This window comes from Carassius auratus, chromosome 41 (assembly GCF_003368295.1).
Source record: "Carassius auratus strain Wakin chromosome 41, ASM336829v1, whole genome shotgun sequence".
NCBI lineage: Eukaryota > Metazoa > Chordata > Actinopteri > Cypriniformes > Cyprinidae > Carassius > Carassius auratus.
In genome coordinates, this window is record NC_039283.1 from 6,369,659 (window position 1) to 6,389,011 (window position 19,353).

General features: G+C 39.8%; 2 protein-coding genes across 5 annotated transcripts; one reads left to right on the forward strand and one right to left on the reverse strand.

Annotated features, from left to right (window-relative positions):
* The first annotated feature begins 716 nt into the window (after positions 1-716).
* LOC113059946 (forkhead box protein J2-like) lies at positions 717-7,004 on the forward strand. 2 transcript variants are annotated; one of them, XM_026228661.1, is made up of 10 exons: positions 717-1,000; positions 1,301-1,621; positions 3,075-3,149; positions 3,316-3,393; positions 3,471-3,566; positions 4,235-4,385; positions 4,532-4,813; positions 4,896-4,997; positions 5,370-5,738; positions 6,166-7,004. In XM_026228661.1, exons 2-10 carry the CDS (start codon positions 1,316-1,318, stop codon positions 6,267-6,269), a joined length of 1,563 nt encoding a protein of 520 aa, XP_026084446.1. In that variant the 5' UTR covers positions 717-1,000; positions 1,301-1,315; the 3' UTR covers positions 6,270-7,004. The 2 variants fall into 2 exon arrangements, with proteins under 2 accessions (XP_026084446.1, XP_026084445.1); XM_026228660.1 differs by having other exon boundaries at positions 718-1,000; positions 4,232-4,385.
* A 692-nt stretch (positions 7,005-7,696) lies between these two features.
* Positions 7,697-18,858, reverse strand: LOC113059944 (epsin-1-like). 3 transcript variants are annotated; one of them, XM_026228658.1, is made up of 13 exons: positions 18,468-18,858; positions 16,547-16,696; positions 16,054-16,154; positions 14,925-15,083; positions 14,701-14,829; positions 14,097-14,217; positions 13,752-13,894; positions 11,284-11,355; positions 10,656-10,739; positions 10,014-10,266; positions 9,738-9,902; positions 8,872-9,123; positions 7,697-8,792 (listed from the first exon to the last, which is right to left on the reverse strand). In XM_026228658.1, exons 3-13 carry the CDS (start codon positions 16,120-16,122, stop codon positions 8,305-8,307), a joined length of 1,935 nt encoding a protein of 644 aa, XP_026084443.1. In that variant the 5' UTR covers positions 16,123-16,154; positions 16,547-16,696; positions 18,468-18,858; the 3' UTR covers positions 7,697-8,304. The 3 variants fall into 3 exon arrangements, with proteins under 3 accessions (XP_026084443.1, XP_026084442.1, XP_026084444.1); XM_026228657.1 differs by having other exon boundaries at positions 8,872-9,126; XM_026228659.1 differs by lacking the exon at positions 11,284-11,355 and having other exon boundaries at positions 8,305-8,792; positions 8,872-9,126.
* Between the last annotated feature and the right edge of the window lie 495 nt (positions 18,859-19,353).

Sequence of the window (19,353 nt, forward strand, 5' to 3'; positions counted from 1 at the left end):
TACGATCTTGTCGTATTCTATTGACTTAATTTCGGATAGAATAAAATGTAGCATCCCATCGGTTGACAATAATATAAACATTCACCGCGCTATACATGCATTTAGCTTTCGATTCAGTCAAATACATGCTTATTTCACTTGCTATAAAACATACAATATGCTTCGTACGGTCATTCATATCTAGAAATACACTGCTGCTGGTAGTTGTTGTGAGAACAGCGATGAAAGCAGCAAAAGTTGTCTCTCCACCATGTTTAAAGTTTATGACCCGCCCAACTCGGAAACATTGGTATTACAATTATTTTCCAGAAGTAAATACGACTGCAGAGGCCGTTCACGACCAGTTTCCGAGTAGGACACTCGCACCCTCATGTAAAGAGATATAAATGCAAATCCACACGATTATATTTCTTACATTCATTAATATAAAATAATAAAAAAAATATGTGTCAGCCTGATGATTGTGCATATGGTGTTGACCTTTACCCCCTCATTGCATTATTACAAGCGTGAAATCCACCAGGATGCAAAGATCGCCGTGTCACAGGACCAAGAAAATCTGAATGGAAATTATTACTGTGGGTTCCCACTCCTCTCCTATTTCAGCAGAGAAACAGGAACTTACTCAGCAGTAAAACACCACAAGTGCAGCCATGAGAGGAGGAGAGAACGAAAGAGAGGTGGAGACACACGCCGAGTGCTCAAATGTCAAATGAAGGGTGGAGTGTGTGACGCTCAACGCAGTCAGAAAGGGAGGAGGAAATAGAAAGAAAGGGAAGAACTTTTTCCGACTATTTTTTTCTTCTTCTTCCAGAAATTTAATACAAAACGTGTTAACTTAGACGCTTCAGGTAGCGAATGAATTCAGCGATAAACATTAGACAACAATGAAGAAGGATAAATGAGCATTTACTGAGATCCCTCAGATGCCACTGAGCAACAGATGCCAGCATGAAAAATGAACACAGAGTGAAGCCTGTGGCCTTTTGACAGAACAGAGGTATGTTTTCACTCATTTCAACACATATTATTCTCTTATAATAGGCTATTTTCGAAAAAATAGGGCTAAAAGTATATCCAACATTTGATCCATACAGTGTGCAGTAATAGCTATCTGTTTGTTCGTCTAACCATTACTTAATGATTTTAAATAGGATTGAGATTTCTATTGCAACATACTCGTAAATCATTTTGTTTTGCAACTGCGGATGGCATTATTAAGGTTGGTTTCACCGCTTAGCTGGAGTGCATGGGATAACACACAGTTATTACATTATGTTTAGTTTTCTTTGCACCTCAGATATCCCCCTTCAGCATGACTTCTGAACTGGACTCTAGCTTGACCAGCATTGACTGGCTTCCTCAGCTTGGAATCAGCACTTTGCGATCAGGCAAAGAAAGAGTGGAGCGAAAGAAAGAACGAGGAAGAGAGAAGGACATCCCTCCCATACCTACACCGTCCCCTGGAACTAATTCCAAAGTGAAACCCCCTCACAGCTACGCCACTCTGATAGCCATGGCGATAAGTTCTGCTCCGGAAATGAAGCTGAGTTTGAATGATATTTACACCTGGATCAGCGACACATTTCCTTATTACAGCAGAGCAGGAAGAGGATGGAAGGTAAGGGCCAGACCACTGCATGACCACTTCCTCCTGCTAAATAGTGCATTGAGGCATAGTTGTGTTTGCAGCTGTGCACGAACAGGGCTTGTGGTTTGGATTAACTCTTTATTGACGTAATAAGTTTAGAAAGAAATGATGTATAAATGTAGCTCAGAGCGATTATTTTGAATATTAGGGTCAAACACAAAGTTAGACATATCATGACTGATATTATCTGATACTATAATAAAGGAAAATGCTTCATTAAAGGAATGAAACTCTTGAAAAGAATACATTATTGAGTTATTTTTAGATTTTCAGCATGCACATTTCACAATTTAACATTTTTTAATTTGTCAGCGTACAATTTTATGTGTGCTTTAATGTTTTGGGGGATTTTGGCCATATTGAAAAACCATAGACTTGATAGATGTTAGATTTCCGAGCCCTGAATCAATCTCTCTGAGCCCATGGAGCAAGTAAACATGACATTTCTACTGTCCAGCAGCACACTTTCTCTCTTGATAGATATAACACTAACTTGAATTCCTGGGGAGTTTGGTTTTGCATTATATCCTACCATTAAAATAAAGCTTCTGTTTTAGTGAGGAGTCGGAGTAAACAGACTTCTTTTCTTTATTGCGTACTTAATTGTATATGATTCATTGCACAGATTTATAACATGTTTGCTTGTCAATGTGAAATGACAGTTTGTAGGTGTGTAGTGATATTTTACAGGAAACGTGTCGCAATCTGTTCTGCTTCACGAGTAAAAAATGATATGTGATGCTCTTTAACTGGAAATGGTGCTGATTATCTGAGGAGTCTGAACATGTTTTAAAAACAGTTCTTAGAAAATGATGCCCAGTACCGTTATTTTTCAAAGAAGTCTCTTATGCTCACTAAGGCTGCATTTATTTGATCAAAAATAAAATGTATAAACTGTAAAAAAAAAAAAAAAAAGTTATATTGTAAAATATTATTTTAATTTAAAGTAGCTTTTATAATTTAATATATTTTAAAATGTTAGTTATTCTTGTGATGGCAGAGCTGAATTTTCACCAGTCACTACTCCAGTTTTCAGTGTCCTTTAGAGATTATTCTAATATGCTTTTTGCTGCTCAAGAAACTTTCTGCATATTATCATTGTTGGAAACAATTGTGTACAGTAACATGTTTTTAGTGTGATTTTTGATTCATTTAATGCATCTTTGCTGAATAAAAGTATTAATTTCTTTAAAAACGAAAAAATCTTACTGATCCCAAACCTTTGTACAGTAATGCACAGGATGTCATATATATATATATATATATATATATATATATATATATATATATATATATATATATATATATATATATATATATATATATATATATATATATATATATATATATATTTATATAGATAGATAGATAGATAGATAGATAGATACAGTATGTATAGACAAATCTCTGTTTTGTTTCCTAGAACTCAATTCGACACAATTTGTCCCTCAATAAATGTTTCCGGAAGGTTCCTCGACCACAGAGCGATCCTGGGAAGGTGATGTAGCCTAATTATTTTGTTCATTAATATCTGAGGTTTATTCAGTTTAAATAGGAAAAACTAACATTGCCCTGCAATTAACTATTTTAACAGTTTTTATTTAAACTCTTAAATCCACTTTTCTGCTTACTAATACTGAAGCTCAAATAATCGCCTGTTTTAGGGGTCATACTGGACGATGGATGTACCTGACTCAACTCAACCCAGAGGAGTCAAACGTCCTTATCCTAAAGAGGAGGATGTAAGAGTACATCACATGAAACATTATCATCACATCTGTGAGATCAGTATTTAACTCATACAACATCCCTCTTTCAGGCTGCATCCTCCGAGGCCCAAGTGCCTGTCAGTCAAGCAGAGCTCCTCCCACCTCAGCCAGACACCAAAAGCACGTTCTCTCCCCCTCCTTGCAAGGTTCAAAAGTCATTTCTTCTGCTTTTCTATTTCTGTTAAGGATTAAGATCCTCTTATAGCAGAGCTTGAGGTCTAAGAATGAGGAAATGAGAGTGTGAGGTAAACAAAAGAGAGCTAGTGACTGAGAGCTAGACTTCATAATTACTTTCATTTATAGTGAGTTTAAATGCATGCATCATCAATCATGTTGTTTTAAAACTGCATGGTATCATTTCAGCCATGCAAACAAGCCTTTATAGCTGTTTTGTCAGTGACAGTTGTACCAGAGAGACCATTTCTGTCAAGCTTTCAAAAGAGCTAAAAGCATCACAAAAGTAGTCCATAGTAAGTAAGTCCTGCTTAACGTCAAGATGAAATGAACTCTGGCCTCTGCCCATTGGTGGTTGATTGGATTTGGTGACATTGGTGTTGCACTCATAAATGTCAATGTTAATGTGTTTGATTCTCACATATAATGTAACCAATGAGGTGCTTATTCTAAAGGTGGCAACTTAGGAGATATTGCCAGTTTATTAACAATTTACACCAGCACAAACCCACTTTTGGCATTCAAAAATCACTGTCAGCAATTAAAAGGTGTGGACAGTTACTTTTTCAGTAACTGTAGAGAACATTGTTTATCCAAATAACTCTGAGATGAAACTCTGCAAACACTATTTCCGCAGCAGCGTCCAAGCATCCCAACAGCTACCTCTCTTCCTTCAAACCCTCATGCTGATCCAACTCTCAGATTCTCCTTTGCTGATTTGAACCTACCGGATCTGTACAATTCCTTCCAGTCTCTCTGTCGCTCTGTGAAAGATAGAGTCACCTCACAATGTAAGTAAATCAATTATGCCACTCTTTTCCTGTAGCTTATAATTTACTTCAGTTTTGAGTCAGAATCAAGTCTGTATTAAAATGTGACAGTGTAGATGTGCTCTTTAATGGTTCAGAATCTCTCTCTCTCTCTCTCTCTCTCATAGTGGATGTTCCCAATTTACTTGGACTTCCCCATGACAGTACACCGCTCCATACACCAACCCTGCCTCCTCTCTCCCCCTGCCCCTGTCCCTTTCCAAACCCTAGTATTAACCAATTTACCAACCCTAACCCTGCCCTTAACCTAAACCTGAATAGCAACGGCAACTTCAACCCAAATACACCCAATACTAACTCTGGTTTTATCCACAACCTACACCCAAACCAGAACTCTAACATTCATCCAATCTCCAACACTGAGCCTGACAAGCTGCTACACAGTAACGGTGAGTCCAACTGCTCAGTAGTGATGTACTGATGGGCTATGAGTGTCCTGATGACCTGATCCTCTCATTCGCTCTCTTTCAGTTGTTCCTGCAGATTGGTTCAGTAATGCTGACTCTTTGAGAGAGAGTTTCAGAATTGCTAGCAGTCTGGACTGGGCTAACATTGATCTCACCAGTCACCCTGGTCAGTACTCAACTATACACTCAGATATATAATGCACAACATGCTTTCAATTTCCACTCTGGATTTACAGTTTAGTTTCAGTGTGATCATCATGTGAGCATTATTTTCCACTGTTTGGAAGTGATTTTGAAATGGTCTCTTGGCAAGCTGCAATTTAAAGTAGTTGAAAACTGTCAAATTACCATTTGGTAGAAACTTGCTAGACTACATTATGCAACCAACAAAACTTAACTAACTTCTCAAACCATTAAATGTCTTTTTAAATCCATAATCATTAATCATCATTTGTTACTTTATGAATGCATCCAAAACTGCTGACATCACTGTAGGGGAGATTTATTAAGTGTCTCTATTTGTGTTGTTCTCATGCAGACCTGGTAGAGAGCATGCGTCAGGCCGAGCTCTGTGACTGGGCGTTAGATTCGACGCTCTTCACCTCGCTATGTGATTCACTCAACCGATTCTTCACTCAGAAGGGTCTCATTAGCTCATCTTCTGGTGGTCCCTCGTCTTTTGGACAAATGGCCCCACCTCCTATCAATATACCGCCCACTAACCTTCCCAGCCTGGCTAGTTTAACTCAACCTTCTCCACTCATCTACTCCTCCCAACTCCCTCCAGGTACTGGTGAACTTCCCATCCAAAGTCCCAGGAGAACCCTGATCCCTCACACCCAGAACCAGACAGCACAGAGATCCCAGGGGCTGCAGCCCACCATGAGCCAGCCACTGACTCCTAATGGTATGTCGAAAACCCCAATTAAATCCTTACAAAACCACTCTGCATCTAAACTTAAAGGGATAGTTCACCCGAAAAAGTTTTCCATGACTTGTTTTCTTCTGTGGAACATAAAGAATGTGCTCTGGAGAAAGTTTTAATGGTTTTTACCCACACAATGAAAGTCAATCAGGTCTAAATGCTGTTTTGGACCCCAATGATTTTCATTGTATAGACAAAAAAAAAGAGATTGTTCAAAGTATATTCTGTAATGTTCTGCAGAAGAAAAATAATCGTACTGGTTTGAAATGCCAGGAGGGTGAGTAAATTATAAGATTTCTCATTTAGTGTGTGCGTGATTTCTTTAAGTGCTCTTATTGTCATTCAGAAAGTAAACGAGTGTTCCTCTGTTGGTCGAATTACTCAATATGATGTCATTGTCTTTATGCAGCACTTCAAACTCAACCACTTACCCCAACAGGACGTCCACACTTCAAGAAAGTCAACAGTGAGGAAATCCAGGATGATTTTGATTGGGATTCATTGATTGAATAATTTTGTTTGCAGATATACATATAAATACAGAGTAAAGAAGCCATGAGCCAGTTACTGAGGCAAGAGTATCTGTCAAAAAGGAGGTGAGGCTAGCCCATTCATCCTGTTTCACTTGAATGTGGAACAAAAGCAGCACAATTGTAATAATGTTCATCATTCAGCTGTTTGTTTCCTTCCAGTTCAGTTCTGCCTTATGATAGATATGGCACAATGGTGCTGCTAAAGTCAACTGCATGTTGAAGTTCTAGAGACAAATGATGATAACCCGTACCAAATTTGTCAGGTCAACAAAGACTTACAATTCAAAATATTTAGCAGTTTTTTTCTCCTGAACTTCTCCACACCTTTAATGTTGGGTAGTTTCAATCCATGCCAGGCTGCTTTTTACGTCAGTGTATTACAATGTAAATACCATTAGCATTTCCAAGCTTTAGCCAGTTGACAGTGGCTGTTTTTGCTGAATGTTGATACAGGCTTTCCTGACACTTTAGTCAGTTCAATAGTTATTGAAAGTCAAAGAAATATCTTAAATTGCACTTTTTCAACAAATTGCATGTACACTAACAATTTGTGATTGAAAAAAATGCAGTTTATCAGTACATATGGGTGTATTTTGACTGAAATCAATTATGACATTTATTGCTTAATATTATTACACTTTGTCACATGGCAAATCCCCTTAGGGAGCTAATGTCTGTCTTCAGTTACACAAAAAATAAAATAAAATGAAATGTCTCTTGTTTATCATTTTAATTGCCATTTAAAAGCAAACCAATGCAAACAAAAAAAGCTTGGACAATTTTTTTTTTTTTTTGTGTATCTTTTTTTCTTCTCCATTTTATTTTTCAATGTGAATGTTCACAGTCAACACCACACAATTTTTGACCATAGCCAATATTAGAGAAAGATCTCTAAAATTTTCATATATAAAATAATTCATTGAAAGTAAATAAAGATTAACAGCATGGATCATGTCATTCAGTCCCCAATTTTTTATGATTTCACATACGATCATTCAGATAATTCAGTTTCAGAAGTGCTGACACTTTCCCATTTTCTGTGTAAATGTAAAGGAAAAAAGGTGCTGAAGTGAAATGTAAAGACAAGCTCTGATTTTCATGTGAACAGGTGTCAAATTAATGCTTTGATTCATCGACTGCAAAAATAAATGTGTGAAAAGGAGGACTTTTATAACAAGTTAAGAGTGCTGAAAGTGAGGCTATGCTGATGAAACCCCATCAGAAGCACAGCAGAGGACCGGCTGAAAACAACGCACACATCATACACGCTCTCTCATACACACACACACACACACACACAGAAAGCATTTCTTCATGTGTACCACGTGACGTGGAGTGAAATTTTGCAGGTGGTCAAAGGTGACCAAGCAGGCATCTGCTTCAATGGCAATTTCCAGTGCGATTTTCCTTGGTTGAATCAATCCCAGGAGACATATGATTAAAATAAATTACACAAGATTACACATTAAATTAAATTAAAAGTAATACATCTATTGAATGATTTTTACTAGAGTTGTGAATAAAACAGACACCTGAATTTTTCTCATTCTGTTCAGGGCAAGCCCGTCACAGTCATCCTTCATGCACTCTTTCATCAGAGGGTCATCAATGAAAGGGGGAGAAAGGGGTGTTTGATTGAGTTCATTAGTGGCTTGTTTTCCTCCTCCTTTAACTTCATGTTTCTGAACAATAACAATCATCCTAATAATATAACAATATTAACAGCCTGCATTCATTGAATGAACCCACCAATCATCCATGTCTATCAAAGAAAAAAAATTAACTAATCGGGAAATAAATAGACTTTGGATACTGTGTAAAATAAAATGAAAAAAAAAAATTGAAATGCTGTTGTTTTGTGAAAGAAAATAACACATTTTTGTTTGTACTTTTTTCATTAAATATAGAGATGTACACACATTTCTTTTTTTTGTCACACACAAACTGTTTGTGTTGTTAGGGCAGGTTTGGATTGGTTGTTTAGTGGAGAGGGCACGTGGGATTGGTGAAGTCTCTCAAAGAAGGAAAGGATTGGTGCTTGTGCCTGTGTTTCCACCTCCCATGGATCCTCCTGTTCCCATTACTCCGCCTACCCCCGGTGGTCCACCCAAAATCAGTGCAGGTGGCGCAGGCCCTCCGGGGCCCATTAGCAAGGGATTTCCTGCAGGACCCATGGGGGATATACCACCAAAAGGCATGCCCATTGGGCTGGATTGTACCATTCCCATGCCCATACCAGGGGCCACCATAGGGACCCCCATTCCTGGCATGCCCATGCCCGGCTGAACCATTCCCACTACTGGTGGAGGCATGTGACCCAGCATAGGATTCTGGGGAACAGGGCTCGTGCGGAGCTGGTTTAGACCGAGCGAAGAAGGTTGAGGGGAGATGGATGCCATCTGTGTGGTGCCAAAAGGATTAGAAGCGGAAGGCGGGGTTGGAGACACCCCTCTACTGGATATGGTACTGCCTGGAGTAACTCCCATACCTGTTGATGAGGGAGCTAAATTAAAAAGAGAAATGTTAGAGGGCTCAACAAAACATAATTCCTGTCTAAGGTGTGGTCTATTTTAAATACTCACCCTGTGTCTGTAGGAAGGGGTTGTGAGATGTGGAGGAGATGCTTGGTGGTGGTGGTTGTTTAGGTTTGGGTTTTGATGATACTAGAGAGTCCAAATCCACAAGTGCAGCATTGGGACCCAAGAATGACTCTGGTGTTTTTCGAACAGGCAACGAGGAACTGAGCGATGAAAGGTCAAAGGGCACCGGAGACCCTGTGTTGCCTCCACCTCCTGTATCACCTCCTGTCATCAACGAGCCTCTTCGTTCTGGGTCTGCTGTGAATGTAAAAAGAATGAGGCAAAAAGAATAACATGTAAATGGTTTAACAATAATTATAAAAAAAATAAAATAAAAAAAAAAACAGGATTGCTGTCCAACTTATCCTTTACTAAGCCCTGCCTCAGACACATTACTGACCAATACTCCATTGGAAATTAATGACTTCTGGACTGTTGTTTCTCAGAGATAGTGAAAATGTATAGTTCATTATTATTATTATTTTTCAACAAAAAGCAGATACAACTCTTAACAACATTCTTCACTACCAGCCCACATAACAACATTGTCCATTTTATTTCTTGAAATTTTCAGATCACCCTCTGAAACCATCCGTAATGCCCGTCGAACGAATAGATGTCATTTATCTTTCGACAAGTCGGGGGTGTCCAATCCTGCTCCAAGAGAATCACTGTTCTGCAGAGTTTAGCTCCAGCCTCCATTTAAACACACCTGAACCAATGTAATCAAAGTCTTCAGGATTACTAGAAACTTCCAGGCAGGTATGTTCAGACTAGTTGGAGCCAAGCAGTGCAGAACATGCCAGACCAAGATTGGACACCCCTATGATAAGTGCATCTATGCATTCACAGTACATATGCAAGTATACCTGTGCCGTTAGTTTGTTTAACAGAGCCACTCCAGGGGTCAGAGGTCAGACCGTCAGTGGCAGGGGCAGCTCCTTCCGCTGCCCAGGGATCGGTTGACCCTGAGAGCGGGGTAGGGGCCGGAGCCACTGAGGGGGCCCAAGGGTCGGCACTTGGAGGGGTCACAGCTGGAGGGGATACGAGGAAAGTTCAAGGATCAGAAGACACCATGAATAGAGAGGAAAAGCCAGGGTAAAGTCACAGAGAATACTGGGAGGACACATCCTTGGCACTCTCACCTGTGGACGCCCAGGGGTCAGAGTTCACTCTAGAGGACGAGTCGCCCCATGGGTCCAGGGCTACTGTTGCTGGTGCTCCTCCCCAGGGATCAGTACTCGGGGGAGAGGCGGGGGAGGTTGCTCCCCATGGGTCAGCGGGGCCCCATGGCCCAGCAGTAGATGCAGGAGCCAAAGTGGGAGGAGGAGAGGGTCCTGCGGAGCTTGTCGCAGGAGCCCCCCATGGATCTACAGCACTCAACTCCATCAGAGACGACTGAGAGGGAGACATGTCAATAAGAACGTCCTCATCGGAAAGGAACGCTCGAGAAAGCAAAAGTGTAAGAGGGAAGCTTGTTTATACAGGAAGGACAGACACTTACACTTGCAAGTGGTTCAATAATAGCTAATGTGGCGAAATGGTAAGGAGGAGGAAACTCTAGAGGAAGTGAAACAAGCTCACACACATTTTGTGCTAAAGCGCGTACGCAGGGTGAGAGACACAGACAGAGCAGGTAACTCTTGGAGAGTGAGAGGCAGGTACACAAACACGCAACCCTCGGGAACACAACACACTACCATGTGTACACCTCACGCTCTCGTCCTATAAGAACAGCTTGTCAAGCATGAACTCTTGCGGACACAATCGTACACAATCACACACACCTCCTCGGGCTTGGCTTTCTCCCTCTTACTCTCCTCGATGGCCATCTGCAGCCTCAGGTCGTCTCCCCTGCGCAGACGCTCCTCCTGCCAATCACACACCACCGTCACATCATCACAGTGAACCAAGTTCTGTGGGCTGATGGGAAATGGAGTCTAATGAACTGTGGCAACCCGACTCCCATGTCTCACCAGCTTCAGATTTGTGCTTCACGGCTTGAGTTAGACAAAAAAAAAAATCAACAACATTTGGAAGTAGAGGGCAGTGCATCTACTCTGATTTTGCATTGAAAAGTTCTAGTGGAATTACAAAGAATGAAAGATTACTGAGAATCATAGGTACTTTTGAAATTATTCATTGGTTTCATCATGCAAAAGTCAGAAGAAAAAAAAATCAGAAGAATTGAAACAACGGAAATGATTAACAAGAGGTAAGCTCAACACACACAAAAGAACAATGGAAATTTTTGACCTTTTAAAAGCACTTACTAGATATTTCTTAGATTGTTCAATAGTTCCATGATCAAACTGATGTATGTATTAATTCAGGCGGATCTGAGATTTGCAAAGGAAGAGGATAGCAAAGGAAGGGTTCATCCACTGTGACCTGGATGAATTTTTGCTCCCTGACCTTTTGGTGAGTCTCCTGGCTGACTGTGAGTGCGTAGCGGAGCTCTGCATCTTCCAGAGGGTCATTGCTAGTCTGAAGGAGGGGGGCAGGGTGAGGACAGTTGTGAGTGAAGGAGTGAGAGGGGAAATGTGCAGAAACTGTGTTGAGGACGGCTTCTAATGTTTAATGTGTGTTATTGTACTTTATTAGAGACCAGCCCATATTTCTATTTTATGATGGCAGTTAGGGAAGAGTTAGGGGAGCTTTAAAGATGGTTATTATTAGCAGAGCTCAACAGTAAGGATGGCCCGGGGCCAGTGGGAGGGAGTTGAGCCAGTTGCCAGAACTGTCACTTTTTGTACATGCCTTTTTATAATTTGTAAACATCTTGTATTGTTACTACAATTATTACTACTATCATTTATAATTAAAAACAATTATCACAACAGATAATAATAAATATGATGATGATGACAATGAAATTAAAAATTACTAAAAAAGTTACATTAAAAGTGTAACAATTGTGAGAGTAAATATAAACTGAAACTCCAATATACGAATCTAAAAATATATGCTATATATATATAAAAAATCTTAATAAAAATGTATAATTGTGTTGGGTGCCAGTTAAATGATGCCAGGCCAATCTTAACTACTGGTCTGACCCAGCAAGCAGAAAAAAAATAAAAACTCACTGTTGAGCTCTGACTGGGAAGCCACAGTTATTGTATTATTATATAAATGTAAATACTAGGAGTGGGATGAAATATTGATATGGCGATATATTGTCCTTATCCAATGCAATACGAGAACTGATAGTCTGGTGCCAAATATCGACATTTTAATCAATAAAATAAGACACTCTATATATTTTCCTTCTCCCAAGATTGCTACTTCCTGGCTCCTCAAAGTGGCGAACAATACATGAATGAGGAAACGTGAATATAAGTTAACTAGCCTAAGAAAAAAGTTTTTTTAAATGGGATGGTGGACAGCATTGTGAGTAAAATAATAGATGCCCCAGCCACGTTTAAGTCCAAAGTCTGGACCCACCTCGGCTTTAATATCAGTGAAGGGACAAACAAAATCGACAGAGCATGTGACGTGCAAGAACTGCATTATTTGCATGTCATTATTGCTTAACCGATGAAAGAAACGTAGTCAGGTTTAAAACAACTTGAGAGTGAGTATGTAGGTGCGGACAAACCAAGCTGACTTCAAAGAACTTAGCGGCAGTGTCAAAAAGTGACCAAAAAGCTGCGCTTGAACACAACGCAGACTACAGCCGACGGCAAACTAACACATGCATTATGAGCATTCGTGATAGGAACGAGCTGTTCATATCAGCGGCTATTAAATGTATATTTGTCATTCAAAAGGAGAAACCGAAACAAAGATATACAAGATAAACGCAGATATACAAAATATAAACAAAGCAACACTTTTAATGATTTTAAGCGGCTCATGTTATGAAAATATTTGCGTATTGGAATGATTTGGAAAGATCATGTAACATTTAAACAGCCTTCTGTCTGTACCGTCTTCATTCACATGCTTGTTTCCCTCACTTTTGCTTTAATTCTCGGTACTGACTCGTTCGCCAAATTGAACATCCAATCAGAGCTCACACTCTCACCATCAGCCCCGATGGCAAACTGCAGCCAATATGAGCCAAGTGGAAATGGAACAAACCAAACAAACTAGCCCGATCGTCGCTCGCCGTCGGGCCGACGATGGCCAACGGCCGATAGATGACAGGATCTTCAGCAGTTTGGACTTGAACGAAGAAAGAGAACCTACACTTAACCTTTTCACAGGCATTTTGTTTTCATAGTTAGACAGATAACATGATGTGTCATTATAGGATTGTCTATAAATATATCGATTATCGTAGAATTGATGCATCATGATATTATCGGTATCGTGAGCCATGTATCGTGTATCGTATCGTGGGGTACCCTGTGATTCCCACCCCTAGTAAGTACAACTTGTAACTCACTAGCATATTCTAAATTCAAAAAAATAATGGTTTACAAAAATATATTTCAAAACTCACACTGTCCATTAGAGCATTTAATTACAGGACTATCTGGAATACTTGATTTGAACAGAATACATTTTCCTGTCAAAATTTTTATATAATGGCCACTACAGTATATAATTGACCACTGTCCCAGGCTAACAATTTTCTGTGCTACCTTACAGCATGGTCTCATCTTTCTTTACATGTCAATTTGTTCATTTCAATGTAATAAGCAGGATAATGTAAAGTCAACCGGTCATTATCACAAGATTTATTCTGCACTAATGACCAGCTGACTGCACTTGATCCCTTATGTATAGTTCTGCTAATATACAATTACACATCAAGCATGCCTACACAGATCTTTTCATTTCTGGTATAACAACTATTCATCTTCCTCCGTCTCTGAACCACCGCAGTTCTACATTTTACCTGCAGCCTGAAAACCTGATCGCTGAGATTTTACCTGCTCCGCCTCCTCTTTGCTCATGGCCAGTGCCAGCTGGAGCTGCAGGTCCTCCTCTCCAGTGCTCTGGGGCCACGCCTGCTCAGCGTCTGCTCCCGAGTGCAGTCCTCCCCCTAAAGCAGGAGCAGAAGGGGCCGAAGATGCTAAGGGAGGAGTCAAATGACAGCCATTATGATGAATCAATAGAAGGAGGACTATCGGTCCCTAAAAGAGCATTCAGAGCAAAATGCTTGCCAACCTGCAGACTCGGCCAAAGCGTTCTTATAAGGGTGCTGACAAACATCTGAGTGTCCGTCCTGACCCCTTCATAAGCCCCTCCATCTGCAAAGCACTTCTAGTTCTTACCACTGCTGGTCTGTGCCATCTTCTCTTTGGTCTTGAGTGCATGGATCCTCTCCTCTCGTAGCCTCTCCTCATCTTTTAGCAAAGTCACCAGCTGCTTGGCCTTCTCCCGTACATTCACACCCTGAAACACACACACAAAATGTAACGCTACATTCAAGTGTGTGCCTTATCTATGAACTCATTATGTTTTGTACAAAGCATATGCACAATTCTAATATGTTTATTTGTCAAGAATCAGAATGAATAATTAAACAACCTGAACTGTAATTGATAAGTTTGAGGTAGTGATTGTGACAAATGTGGTATGGAAATAATGGGGTGACTAAAATAAAATAAAACCTAGAGGGTTGAATGTTTTTGTGGTTTAAATGTGAGTGGGAGAAAGACCTTGCTTCAAAGTCAAAGCGTTTGAATTGCCTGCGCATTTAGACCTTGAGTGAGAGATTGCTGTAGTGTGTGAATCACATATGAGAACTGTTACTAACATGTTGAAGGACACTTCATAACTAACACTGAGAGCTCTACTTTTATTTCCTTAATGAAAGAGAGATAACACGCTTCATTTGCGTGTGTGTATAAATATAAGTTCCTGTTTGTGTTTTACCTGGTCCTTGCCGTCTCTGTCTATGTACTGGAAATCTTTGAGTGTCTGAACGGCGTAGATGTTTTCCCTGCATTGCTGTGCCACTCTCTCTGAACCCGTCTTTATCAGATACTCCATCAGAGTCATAGCCTGAGAAAAAGCAAGAGTATAAAATACAATCAGACTGTGTTTACAGCCCCATATACCAAATCTGCTACTAGCAAGGGTAAAACCGTCAAACTGACTTTATATACATGTCTCCAGTTCTTCCCATGGTCGTTGAGTCTCTTCCAGACCATGCTCATAATCTCTGAGAAGGCCACAACATTGTATGTCAAGTCAGCAATCTCTGACATCAGAGAACTAGAGGGACCCCATGGGTCATTAGAGGTTGCTTCCCTAACCTGGAGAAAATACAAAATAAAGTTAAATGAACTTCACTTAAAAGTATTGGTTTATGCTTACAGAACACATTGTATGCTGCCTACAATTTTTCTTTTTTTCTTTTTTTCTTTTTTTGTATGTGAAACCATATAATGTATGCAACTAGAAATATTTTAAACAGAATTAAATTAATTAAATTAAATTAACAACAGATTAAGAATCGCCATTGAACTATTTATACCACTAAAGTGCCCATGTCTACAACAAAGATTGTAGTTGTTATTGCTTCCGGCATTTTTGGTCACCAGTTTTCAGCCTAAACTGAAATAACTGATAAAAACTAATTAATGAATTCCTGCCTCTTTTGTATGACTGCTTACGGTTTCATTCAATCCAAAAAATAAAATGAAGGGCAGAAATACAAAACATTTATCAGGAACTAATAGTGGTTTTCCACCATGTGTTACAACTCTGCATGGTTTGCGTTTTCACTGCAGTTTAGTGCCTCTTCATTAGGGCGGGATTATTCACATGTTGTTATAGTGGCGCCGCCTCTACTGCTGCGACTCCTGAAAAACTTTTCCATTCCCCGTCACCCCATCAAGCTCTCGCTGGATCCGCTCCTCTGTTATCAATGAGAGGAACGTCTGTACTTCCTCAACAGACAGGGTGCGCTCGTTCAAAACGGTTGTGTTCGATCCTTCACTGGCTGTGCTGATTTAAATTTTTTATTGTGTTTGTGTTCGCAAGTTCAGTGACACAGCTAGGGACGATTCTCTCTGGCCAATCAGTGATCAGCAGAGTTTACACGTCAGGTTTTGGTAATGGTACAGTTAATATGGAACCTCAACCGAGGTGGTACAGTGCCATACCATACGAAAGCACCATAAAAGACTTGCATAAGAAGACCGTTTCAAGGCCAAGATGGAGAAGAGTTTGACAAGAAGAAGAGAGAGAAGGAAAGCTGGGTTACAAAGGTAAAAGTCTAACCTTTATCTCTGCCTCCGAGTAATTGTGAACAATGTTCTTCACTTGTCGCCGCAGCGATGATGTCGACATGGCAACAGACTGGCTATCAGGTTCTGCAAAATCTGGGACATTGTAAAGCAATGTCAATAAAACATTAATATGGACAGGTACAAAGGCAAACAAAGGCTACACATTTTTCAAAAGGGAGTGTATCAGCTCTGAGACTTAAAAAAAACTGTCATATCTAAGAATGACCATGAGGTAAATCGAAAAACAAGAAGGAAATGTTTTGGCTGCTATTAAAATGCCATCCATCTCTCCACAGATTAAAACAAGAAAGAGAGAGACATTATGTTAGACCCAATCTTAAACATAATATCTCCAGTACCGTGCACCCTCTGTAACCATGGGAGTGCAGCCCCAGGAATTCCCCAACCTAAAAGCCCTGTGAACACAAGCGCATCTGATGACGTGCGAGTCTGGCTGCAGGAAGCGTCTGTGAAGTGTACTATACCTGGGAGTGTCAGTCTCTCTCCCCCCCTCTCAAGCTCTGTCTGAGTGTGTGCTCAGGTCGGGGTCTCTCAGTGTTCAGCCTGTCCACTGCTCCAAACCTCTGCACGGCGGCCACATGAGGGCCCAGAAGCACAGATGTGGGGTGATTTAACTACCAGAAGAACACAGATTTAGACGGGAGGTACAACATACAGGGAGGAAAGCTGGTGCAGCACGGAGTTGGCTTAAAAACACAATAGACATTCAATTCCACTCTTTGACAAAAGAGAAAATGCGGTAATAGCGGGCAGTGCCTTGTGCTCATTTGTAATATCAGCTGGGTGAAGTACTAGAGAAACAACAACAAAGCTGAAGTTTAACACCTGCTGTGATGTACAAAAGAGAACATCTATAACTTCAATCAACAACAAATCAAACAGACGTTTTAATCCTATAAAGCGTACTATCATATTTCACACATTGATTTCTAAGGTCGTTAAATTAACAGTATAATCAAAACTTTCCTGAAAATGTTGTTGAACTAATGACTACATGCCTTCTGCTCTCTGATTGATAATTTTAATTGTTTTAGTAAGAAAAAAGCCTTTAAGTATCGCAGTAAAAATGCCCACCTCCATGTCGTGGGACTTTTTACCATGAAATCTTTAGTAATTTTATATCAAGTAATCATAATAACAGTTATACTGTTTAAAAAATATTTTAAGATGAACATTTACTAAATGGAAGTCATTTAGGTATATTTGATTTCCTAAACATCAAATGCGTATCAAATAATAAAAAAAATATAAATAACTCTATCACAGTACTTCTTTGAATTCTATGTTTTGGACCCACAATTGAAACTACAGAGCTTTGATCATAAAACTAAGCATTTAAATATTGTATTAAGACAAAATATTACAAGATATAAAGTCACAACTGATATTTTATATGCATTTTCTGTAAGAGTTTGTTACGGTGTTCTCAAAATCTCACTGGTTTATAATTTAAGATATCAGTATTTAATCCCATTTTGGCCATAAAAGCAACATCTGTACCAAACTTCATAGGTTTGCTCAGTTTGGGCTTCTAAATAAAATAGACGTTTGTTTTCCCTCCTTAAATTTCAGCTCCATATTCTAACTATATCATACATGAGCCATAAAACCCTGGTGTATCAAATAATATAAAACACACACGCAAACTTCTATATATTTTTTTTTAATGTATTTATTTGTGTATAAAGGTTCGATAAACTGTTCCATTAAAAAAAAACTGACTATTATTTCATGTTACACTTGATCAACATAAAATAAAAAACACATTCTATAACACAGGAATAATGGAGATACTAACGTTACATTAGCACCCTTGACTACATTAAAGTGACATTATATTTAGGCAAAAATACTAAAGATGTACTTCTAAGTGTCGGTCAATCCAGAAAAACAGGCGTTAAGCAGTGTTTCATGACAGGGTGTATTAATATCTCGTTGCATAAGGCTCTGCTCTGATAACAGTCCCACTTGAGGATGTCAGGAACGAAGTACAGAAGTCTGAATGAACCACAGACCTTTCATTTCAAACTCCATTCAAAACAGTCAAATAAGGGTCAACAGGTGGTTTTTCAAAAGCAAGCTGATGAGGTGATAAACAACATTCAGTGAACTTATCTGCGACAACTGTTGCTTGAGAAAAGTGTGTGAAATCTGACGGTTGGTGAAGAGGATCTGCATCAGATCAGTTCAACTGGCGTGTTGTTTATCTTTGTCTGAGCAGATGACAGACAGTGGGGGTATCAGACATCTGCTCAAACCAGCTAGCATTTATTCCCAGCAGTTAGACAACTCTTCTAAAGTAACTTCAGCACCGAACAAGTCTCAAACTGATAGAAAGAGAGCACTGCCAAGTCCACTAGAGACCAGCTAGCTGAGGCTACTTACCGCTGAGCCCCTGTTCTTCCTCTCAAACACCAGCAGACATTCAGCCAAACAGCAGAAAGCGGGTTATTGTCACTGAAGACGGGATTAAAAGAGCGCGCTGTTGCCTGTCACGGTGCTAAATTAAAAACACTCATCTAGAGCCGTGAGCGCGCGCTATGCTAACTCAACTCATAAAGAGACGCGTGAGTGCGTGACAGAGTTACTCGACAGCGGCTTCCCTTCACAACTATCACCCCTCGAGTCGTGCTCGGCATTTACATATACAACGTGTCATATAACCACTTTTGCGAATATAGTAGCGCTACTTTCGCATATATCGTATGTTCTGACCCTGCTGTTGCTCGGCTGGAGGAGATGGCGGCACTTCCGCTTCCGCTTCCCGGAAGCCGGACGGACCGCGCCCCCTTGCGCGCTCCCTCATTTGAATAGTCATAAACCATGGTAACTAGAAGGCGTAACGTTACATTAAAGCAACTAACTGTATTAATATAGATTAATTCCCTATGTGAAATGTAAAAATATGGCATCTGAACATTATATATAATAATATAATAATAATAATAATAATAATAATAATAATAATAATAATAATAACGTTTGTAAAGCACCTTTGAGAGTTCTTTCCAAATAGTTTTGGTAGCAACGGCTGCTATGTGCTTTTAACATTTGTGGCATTCGGGTGTCATGTTAACCTATTCAATCCTTTGAGTTATGAAGAGATGACAAATAGCCTCTGATATTTTCTTTCCTAACTTTATAGTGATGCTTTAGCACGCGGTGCCCACAGAGTGGCGGTGTCCTCAATGAAATTACATCAGCTGAATTTCTTTGAAGGACATCTAGAACCTCTAGAACAGGGATGGGGGCAACCTGCGGTCCGCTACTT